Source organism: Triticum dicoccoides, chromosome 5A, assembly GCF_002162155.2.
Source record: "Triticum dicoccoides isolate Atlit2015 ecotype Zavitan chromosome 5A, WEW_v2.0, whole genome shotgun sequence".
NCBI classification, from domain to species: domain Eukaryota; kingdom Viridiplantae; phylum Streptophyta; class Magnoliopsida; order Poales; family Poaceae; genus Triticum; species Triticum dicoccoides.
This window is the reverse complement of record NC_041388.1, coordinates 378,587,687-378,597,518: the sequence shown is the minus strand read 5'-3', so window position 1 is coordinate 378,597,518 and position 9,832 is coordinate 378,587,687. Positions and strand designations below refer to the sequence as shown.

The 9,832-nt window shown below is 54.3% G+C and overlaps 1 protein-coding gene across 1 annotated transcript; it reads right to left on the bottom strand.

Moving 5' to 3' along the window:
* Positions 1 to 3,778: 3,778 nt before the first annotated feature.
* LOC119297371 lies at positions 3,779 to 8,049 on the bottom strand. Its single transcript, XM_037575185.1, has 5 exons — positions 7,816 to 8,049; positions 7,316 to 7,704; positions 6,799 to 7,233; positions 6,533 to 6,691; positions 3,779 to 4,314 (listed from the first exon to the last, which is right to left on the bottom strand). Exons 2-5 carry the CDS (start codon positions 7,682 to 7,684, stop codon positions 4,114 to 4,116), a joined length of 1,164 nt encoding a protein of 387 aa, XP_037431082.1. The 5' UTR covers positions 7,685 to 7,704; positions 7,816 to 8,049; the 3' UTR covers positions 3,779 to 4,113.
* Between the last annotated feature and the right edge of the window lie 1,783 nt (positions 8,050 to 9,832).

Sequence of the window (9,832 nt, the reverse complement as noted above, 5' to 3'; positions counted from 1 at the left end):
GGTAAGTGATATGTCAGTGTTGTTTATCCTGCACGAAGAAGGTTCGGGTTTGGCCCTGAAGAATGTAAGAGCATTTTGGGAGAGGTAGCCCCTCATGTAAAGGTTTGCAATTAGTACCCTGGCAAGCATAATGTTGCGTGTGAATTTAGCTGCTGGCCTGGTGATGGGTCAGCTGACTTGTGTACCTTCCGACCCCGACAAGTCCTGAGCGGGCCTGCGGGGGCCGCTGCACCTCGGGTGTCTTCTGATTAACTTGTAGATTCCGCGATGAAAACCTCTAGAAAGGGTGCGGTAACAGCGGTCCTGGTTGTAAACGTGCCAGGCCCGGCCCGGCTCGTGAGGGGCTCGCGAGGGGGGCAGCTGATGCTAACTTTGGATGCAAAGCCGAAACCAGAACCCGAGAGATTGCTCGAACGAGACTAAACACCCCTTTCCCCAAACACACGCAAGCATCGAGCTCAAATCCAACTTAAATCCAAATCGAAGAACTTGTCAACAAGGAAAGGTAAAAGCAAAAGGCCGCGTCCGGCACCTAGTCTAGTCCTCGATGTCTTCTCACCAGCGCGGAGCTAAGTTCTGCCACTGGGCGTGGGCGGGAGCCCCGAGGCCCGAGGGCGGCTCTCCGGAGACTCCGGGCGTGTACAACCCCACTCATTATTACGTGATAGTGTCACGGGCGGCGAGCTTCACAGGCACTAGGCCTTCTTCACAGGTACCGGCCTTGATTCATATCGCCAGGCAAGGGCCCCACCTTGCGCCACACTCTGTCGCCATTGACGGCGACCGGAAACCAGGACGATGCCAATGAGGCAGAGCGGTCGCCAGCGGTTCCCCCGACGACCACGGGTCCCCTGCCGGGGGCAGGCCTTGGGGCACCTCCCCGACAGGGGGCCTACCTCCTAAGAACGCCTTACTCCGACCGCCGCGGTGACGAACCCGAATCTCGGCCCCTCTCCTGCAGCCCCCTGTGCCCTCCTCCTGAGGTGTATGAGGCTGCAGGATTGGGGCAGCCACCTGCTGCGGCGACCTGTATCTCCTACGACCCATGGTTAGCATAAGCTTGCTCCTGAGGGATGAGTGGTACCCGATAATTGCCGCCGCCGGTGCAGTTGTCGAGGCTCTCCTGGGGTTCCTGAAAGAGCTCAGCTTCTGGCGTCTCCTCGTCTCATCCTGGCCCGAGTAACGAGCCATGATCTTCCTCCAGTGGCACCCCTGATCCATCATGCGGGGCACATAAGCTTTCGGGGTCGCCGCCCCGTGCGCCCCGCCGTAGCGCCCTGCATGCCATGCAGCCTAGCTTGGAGTGCCGTCTTGGGGGTGATGGCGCGGCGGTCCGCCGAGGCCGAAGGCCGCGGCGTGCACCCCTTCGCTGGCCTGAGAGGGGGCCGGCGTGACTTGTCACCCGGTGCCGGCGGAGGTGTTGGCGCCGGACGGGTTCTGGAGTCCACTGGAAGTCACGTGCATGCGCACGATGCCGCCATGCGGCCCGCCTTGGGTCTAGGGTGGTAGCTGGACGCAAAAAGGAGGTGTTCCTGAGGCGGCGGCGTCAAGGAGCTCAGCTACTCGCTCCAACAACACGTCGCGGCCGCCCTCCAGCAGTCGGCACCGTAGCAGCTCTCGGGCCGCCGTGAGCGCGGCCCTGGAATTCGCTTGCTCCCGTCGGGTGTACGGCGCCGTGGTCGCAGCGTGGTCTGAGGCCCTTGCTGCGGCCCGCACCTGCCGTGGTGTGAGGGCAGGCAGCGTCTGGCCGCGTCGCCCGCGCCACGCAGCGCCCTGCGGAGCGCGGGCTGCCTGAGGCACAAGGTTGAGGTCGCCCTGGGCTGGTGCCACGGTGTGGGCGGGCCACGCTGCCCAGCGGTCGGCGTTGGCTGCCGGGTCGGTTGACATCTGAACGGCGAAGCGATGGAACACGATGCGGAGGACGAAGGATTCCGGTGCACTCCTACCTGGCGCGCCAAATGTTGGATTTCGGGTTCCGGCAGACCCTTGAGGTTCGAACACTGGGGTGCGCACGGAGATCTCTCCCCTACCGATCTACGTCCAATCTCCCCGCATGATCTAAGCTGGAAACAACGAACAACACAAGGGACACGAGGTTTATACTTGTTCGGGCCACCGTTGTGGTGTAATACCCTACTTCAGTGTGTGGTGTGGTGGATTGCCTCAGGGGCTGATGATGAACAGTACAAGGGAAGAACAGCCTTGCGAGAGGTGTTCTTGAGCTGGTGCGATGAACTGCTAGGGTGAGTTCAGTCGCCTCTCTCTCTCTCTCTTTGCTAGGGTTCTACCAGATCTCTCCCTGTCTTCTCGATGTTCTTGGGTTTTTTTACCTCTGTCTCTACTCTGTGGTGGCTAGCTCTATTTATAGAGGCCCTGAGCCTCTCCCCAAATAATGAGCGGGAAGGGCGCCAACAATTGGCCATTTTGAAGGGGAACATATAGTACAAGTTATCCTGACCAAAGGCGGTCTTCGGCTGCCAAAAGTACTAGTGATGACGCCGTCTTGGGCTCCACGGTGACCTCCATCCTGCCGCTCTGCTGGTCTTGGTCTTGTTGCATCGGAATGGTAACCTTTGCCCGGTGCCTTGGCCTATGCTTGCCCCCTTTGCACCAAAGGGGAAACAAGGACACAGCGCAGGCCGGTGCCCGCCTGATCTCGATCGTCATGGCTTGCGTCACGGTCTCCTCGTGAGGTGTTCCTGCCTTGATCCCTCCGCCTCCTCGCGAGCCTGCCTGACGAGGCTGCTTCTGAGGAAGCTTCCTGTCCTCCGCCCCGCGAGGCTTGGCCCATCGCGAGGGTCTTGAAGTTGAGCTGATGAAGATGCGCCGCGCTGGGCCCCCACGAGCCACGCCGCAGGCCGCAGGCAGACAAGTCTGGGGACCCCGTTCCCAGAACGCCGACAAATACATAGAGGATTTTGCTGGAGATACATAAACATTATTTTGTTTACTCATTTTGCGTTCACAGTGTATTTAAATAATGTTCAAAATTAGTCATCCTCTACTTTGTCCAATCATTAAATATTCACAATGTAGTTACAAAACAATCATTGTGTATTTTTTTTTAAAAAGTCATTGCGAATATTGATGAGTGTATTTCTGCATACATTTCTATCCTTGTTTACACCAGATCGTCCCGAATTCTCTGAGTTAATCACTTCGATATGTATTATATGCATCTCTGACCGGAGGAGCGGCATAAGTATTAGGTGATTCCCCCGGTGGTCAGATTTTGAGCCAAGGGAATCAAAGACAGCACCACTGCGTCCATTCATAGTGTTGCGTGAGGTCGACGGACCATCCACCGTGGCCTGGATCTCCTATTCTCCTTGCTTATCTCAACGTGGATCTTCTTGAGGTCGAACGCCCTCTCCTCGCGAACGCCGTCACCCCTCGCCGTGATGAGGCTATCGAGCGTAGCAATATCTCGAGAAACTTTGTCACGGATTTGAGGAGAATCTCACCTTGGCCCTTAAGTTTCTACCCAGGTCATTGGTGAAGTCAGTGTGGAGGAGCTCGTAGACGCCGCACCCCTTGGTCGACAGACTCTCCATGGCCACTGTTCGCCACCGATCTCAAAGTCAGGTATCATGGTGGTGCCATGGAATCTCCATGACTCAGTGCCTCTGATACCAACTGTAAGCCACATAGATCTTGATCGCTGGATGGCTCACAAATTGAAATCACAGAGATGAAATCGATCTAGAAGAAGTTTAACTAGCCGATTAATCCACCGACACAACAAGTGCTTACGATCGGCCTTACCGAAAAAGGCTTTCACCCCGCTTTATAAATAAAGCAACCACCGAGCACACAATTAACAAGGTACCAACCGAACAACACACACACAACGCCACCGCAGACAAGGTCCAACACACACGCACACAAACACTACACGGGTTCAGCTGTGGGCACAGCACAACAAGCCCAACACAGACGCAAGGCACGCACAACACACAAACGGCGGTGGCGAGGTAGAGAAGATCTAATCCGGCTCCGGTAGTGGTGGGGAAGCGGTGGAGCCATGCGGGGAGCCTTAGCCGCCCATTTCTTATCCGCGGAGTACAGCAGCGGCTAAAGGGGGCTATTTAAACTAGGTAGCCGTTACATGGGTCAATGGACCCAATCTGAACCTGAATACCACCCGGGCGGGCCTGCCTGACGAGCAGTCGGTCCAGCTGGGATCTGAACTCCACCGGCGTTTGCTGTCATTGCCGGATTAGCTACAGGAGCATCAGCTGTTGTCGTTGCTGTATCTTCAACTTCAGGTTCAGGGACGTCGACATTGCTCCCTTCCTCTTCAGCAAACGTGAGCTGAAAGAATCACATCAAATAGTTTTAAAAGAATCAGCAGTGGAGGAACCAGAGGTGCGCTACGGCATATGCATGGAAACTCAAACGTGAGCTAAAAGAATCACATAGTTTGAACAAGTTATGCTATTAAGTGTAGATATCCGTCAGTTGAAAAAGAAGTGCAGAAAGTCGTGCAACTGTACGTCAGAGAAAAGCCAGCAATGCGTACTCTGTGATACTACTAATCAATAACAAACCCTTGTGAGGTTTTAGCAAGAAGGACCTGATATCAGTACTTGCATGCTCAAGCAAGAGGATCGTCCTCAAAGTCGAGTGCAAGAGGATATCTGCCACTTACCTCCCCCGCGTCGCTCTCGCCTAGGGCGACTCGGGGGCGCCTCCCTAACCCTAGCGCGCCGCCGGCCAATCGCCCCCTAGCCCCGCGCCGCCGCCGGAGGAAGCCGCCGGGCGAAGCTCGTGCGGCTGACGGCGGCGGCGGGGCGACTCCTCGCGGCTCCCGTTGGGACTGGGGCGGCGGATCTCGGCGGGAACCGGCGGTGGCCCGGGCGTGCGCGGCCCATCCGGCGGCGTGGTGGTGGGTCTCGGCGGGGGGTTGTAGATGGTGGCGATCTGGCGCCTCCTCTGTTGGAGGGCCTTGGCTCCCCGGGGCGGCGGCCCCGGTCGATGGGCGCGGTGCAGCCGGCGGGCTCTGGTGGGCAGCCTCCCACGGCCGCGCGGGCAGCGTGGGGCTGCGGACGCTGGCGCAGTGGCGGCTCCTCGCAATCCGTCATGGCTCCATGTAGAAAATCCGCCCCTGCTTCGATCTGTCCCGATCCGTGCTGGCGCCGGTCCTTGGCGGCGGCTTTCGGCGTCCCCTATGGCCGGCCTGGCGGATCTGGCGTGCGGGTGAGGTTCCGGGGGAAACCCCTGACTGGCGCGGCAGCCTCCCCAAAGTCGACGCCTTTGGCGCCGATCCCCTTCCTGAAGGCTTTGGGGTGGATCCTCTCCCTTCCGCCTCCTCCTAGAGCTATGGCGAAAGCTTTTGTTCCCCTGGTCTGGGCGTCGACGGCACCCTGGTGTCGTGTTCCGTCTTGAAGGCGGCGGCTGGGAACAGCTCTTGGTGGCGGGGCTGCTGGTGGCGTGGTGGCGGTGCGCTTCGGCCTTCTACTTGGTGCCGCGCCTTGCTTCGCGGGACCAGCGGACGGTTTCTTTGGTGGAGCGGTGCTTCATCCATACATTGATGGCGACGGATCTTGACGGCGTGGCGCAGTGCAGATTCGGAGTTCGATGTGGGAGGATGGACTCGCGCAGGAGGACGACGTTGTTTGGCGTCGTGGTGACGTCGATGGCAGAGAGATATGGCATGGTAGATGCAACAACACAGCTCTAAAGATGGACTCGTGGCAGGTGGCTGCGGCGGCCTCATACCCGGCAGGCGTCCTGGTTGAGAAGTGCGCCGGACTGGTAGGTGCCCCATACCAGGCAGGCGTCCTGGTTGGGACCTCAGGTCTTAGATGTTTAGGTTTGGCTGCGATGTCTGTTTGGTATTAGGCCCAGGCTATCAGCGCCCCTTCATCATTTGGATAGGTGTAGCGACAGTTGTTGCTTAGACGGTGACTTTAGTCTTGCTGTTGTATTAGTTTGTAAGGTCTTGTGAGAATAATTAATAAAGTGGCCGTATGCATCGCCCAGATGCAGAGGCCGGGGGTCATTCTCCTTTTTAAAAAAAAAACAGCCAAATACGTTTGGCAAACATGTTTCTTATAGAGCAGCATTTGAAGGCTAAAAAAAGTTTCAGGAAAACATGAAATGGGGAAGGTGTTGTATCTTTCAGGATATTGTACTACTTATAGCATTATTGAAGAAGATTGCCTAGTACAGCCATTCTAAAACCATCTAATTGTATCGGCATTTAGCAGTAAAGAATTTGCTGCAACAGTCTCTCACTAACTAGTGGAGTAAGTAGTAACAGGAAACAATGCAACAACTTTGCTCTTCCCAAAGTTGCATCTCAGGCTTCAAGCCGATAAGCCGCCTACCCGTTCCACACAGCGCGAGCATGAAGTGGGCAACCATTGCTGCAAATTTGGGCTAGCATTGCACTCCTATAGTTAAGTTGTACAGAGCAAACACATCAAGCAATGTTTCTACCCTAGTTCATAGCCTGAATATGGGACAAGCACCGTCAGATTTCTACCGAGTATTGACACTGCAGTGACACTAAGGCAGGTAAACTCACCAGCCTCTTTGCCTTTGGCTCACTCTGTTCCTGTTGCAGCTTGGCTTTCTTTTGCTCCCACAGGTATTTCTGGTAGCTCCACTCCATTTGACTAGTCCCCTTTGGTAGACGGCCTCTTGCATACGCCTCAAGATGGGAAATCTCCCACTCCTTAGTCTCCTGCAAATGCAATGGCGAGTTCACAATGTCAGTAACCTGGACATATTTCCCAAGGGGCGTTCACAGCTACAGTTTCTGAAACCCCTCTCAGATGTTCAGAACAAAACCTGCGGTTTTGACACTTGCTCGCCGCCGCCGCCGCCATCCTTCTTCCCATGGGCGTCGGACGGCTTGGCAGGCTGGGGGTTGGGGCCCTCGCCGTGGTGCACCCACACCGTGTACCCTGGCATGAAGCCGTTCCTGCCCAGATCCATCGTCATGTCGAACTTGGTCCTCGGTATCCTGTTGCGGTTGCGGCAGCGCGCGCAGGGGCACAGCATGCCATAGTCCGGCGGGACGCCGCGGAAGGCGCGCTCCACGAACTCGGTCGTCTTCTCCGCCCACTCGGGGGTGATGGTCTGCCTGCTCTGCCGGCCCGTGTACATCCAGCTGCGGTCCTCCGCCGTCGCCGCCGGGCCTCCCTCTCCCTGCGCCGCAGCCCGTGCCCACAGCTGATCCTTCTTTGGTGGCTTGCCGCTTGCGCACGCCCACTTCTTCGTCCCCTGCAAATGTCAGTAGCCGCTGCTGAAACCTCCCCTGTTTAAGCTACAGTTTCTGAAACCCTTCAGATGTTCAGAACAAAACCTGCGCCGGTTTCGGCACTTGCTCGCCGCCGCCGGCGCCATCCTTCTTCCCGTCGAGATCGCCATTCTCTTTGGGGTGGTCGTCGGACGGCTTAGGCTTTGCAGGCTGGGGGTTGTGGCGCTCGCCGTGGTACACCCACACCGTGTACCCTGGCGCGAACCCGTTCTTGAACAGATGCAGCTGAATCTCGTCCTTCGGTCTGTACAGCCTGAACTGGCAGCGAGCGCAGGGGCACAGCACGGCCTGGCGCCCCGGCGGGAGGATGCGGAAGGCGCGCTCCAGGAACTCGGTCGTCTTCTCCAGCCACTCGGGGGTGAACTTCTTCCTGCTCTGGCGGCCCGTGTACATCCAGCTTCGGTCTTCCGCCATCGTCGCCGGGCCGACCCTCCCTGCGCCGCGGTCCGCACGCACACACATGATGTCAAAGCTCAGAAACTGAATCATTGCGGGAGTACGAGCAGATCTGCCGCTCCGAGCAGCGCAAATGGCAGCGAACTGACCTGAGTGCCGGCCGGTTTCTCTTGTTCCGACCTGCGATCCGAGCGCGACCTTCCTAAACGGCAGGCTCGGACGCAGGGACGAGCGGCGGCGCGAGTGGAAGAGGGCGGAGAGGATGGAGACGCAAGTGGGGGATGGGAGGGGTAAGCCGGGCTGTGTAGGGTTTGGGGGGGATTGCAGATTGTAGCCGGGGTTTGCCGACGGCGCGGTGGCGGGAGGCCGTCGGCATAGAGCCGGCAAAGAGCGTTTGCCGAGCGAGAGACGCCTTGGCGCATTGCTCCAGTACGTATTCCCGAAAGGCCTGAGCGCAGGGGCCTTATTTGCTTGTAGCTGGGCCTATCTACAAGAGTAGCAGCAAAATCAGCAAATGGGCCCGGGAAACCCGAGAAGATGAATTTCTCTCCTCTCTGCACCTGTTCCACTCACTGTGGGAAACTAAACTGCAATGCCAGACAGCAGTGCTCATCAAGGATGGCTGTGACATTATGGGCAATATGGTATGCGAGGCGAAAGGCAATCCATGAGAATATTTTTCAGAGCCCGCAACACACAAATTCCTTTGTCAATTCTTTTCTTCAGGAGCTAAAAATGTTACCCAGGACAGAGAAGCAGTACAAGACCATTGCGGTGCCTTCAGCAGCGTCAAAACGATGGTTGCCACCGGCTATAGGGATCGCGAAGATCAACGTGGATGGTGCAGTGCTTCGCTACGGGCGCGGAGGCGTGGCAGCAGCCATTTGCCGCGACTACAGCGGCGCTTATTTAGGCTCTTCAACGGTTGTTTTTCAAGGCATGATAGACCCAACGATTCTTGAAACATATGCATGCAGGGAAGCGACAGCGTTGGCAGAGGACCTCAATCTTCAGGACCTATGTGTTGCAAGCGATTGCCAAGGGGTCGAGAAGGACATCCTCATGGGAACTAGTGGAGCACATGCAGCCATTGTACATGAAATAATAGAACGCAAGGGTAGTTTTCGTACTTGCAGTTTTGTTTTTGAATATAGAAACTTCAACTTTGAAGCCCACAATCTCGCCAAGTATACTTGTAATTTATCTTTAGGTCGACATGTTTGGTTGGGCATGCCCCATGATCCGAACCTTGTACCGATGACCATTCTTTTGAATCAATAAAGTTTGGCGAGATTCCTCAAAAAAAAAAGACAGCGGTGCTCATCTTTTTTTTTCTTTGCGCTAAAGTGGGGCGCAGCTATGTCTCACTTCGCGTGAGACAGTAGCTCGGCTTGCCTACAGGACCTGGTAGTGGCCTGGCCAAGTAGCCTCCATCAGGCTGGCATCATGATGATGTCACTCACTTTTTTTACTTTTGTATGTTTTGAAAAACACTAAATACATATATTTCGAAAAAATAATTTAGTTATTTAAAAAATCCATGCAGTTTAAAAAGTTATGTTCGCTCAATTTTTAGAAAATGTTGTACCATTAGAAAAATAAGTATGTGACATTCTAGGAATGATCATGTGTTTCAAAAGCATTTTTTGACAACTTTTTTTAAAAAACATTACAAGTAAAAACAGTATGCCACATTTAAAAATATGTTTGTAACATTTAAAAATATACTCCCTCTGTTCCTAAATATAACTCTTTTTAGACATTTCAAATGGACTACAATATATGGATGTATATAGACATATTTTAGTGTGTAGATTCACTCATTTTGCTCCGTATGTAGTCACTTATTAGAATCTCTAGAAAGACTTATATTTGAGAACGAAGGGAGTATTTGTACCATGTAAAAACGTTCACATAGTTCAAATAAGTTCCATGTCAAAAAATATATTTTAAATGTGCTTTTGTAAAATGTTTAACAAATATTATAAAACAGTTGAAAAACATACATCTGAAAAAAGTGTTAATCATATATTTGGAAAATATTACATACAATGTGTATGAAAACAAGTAAACGTCAAAACATATATTTAAATAAATGTTAGTCATGTATTTGAAAATGTTAAACATGTATGCAAAATATTTCTAACGTGTACAAAAATGTATAAT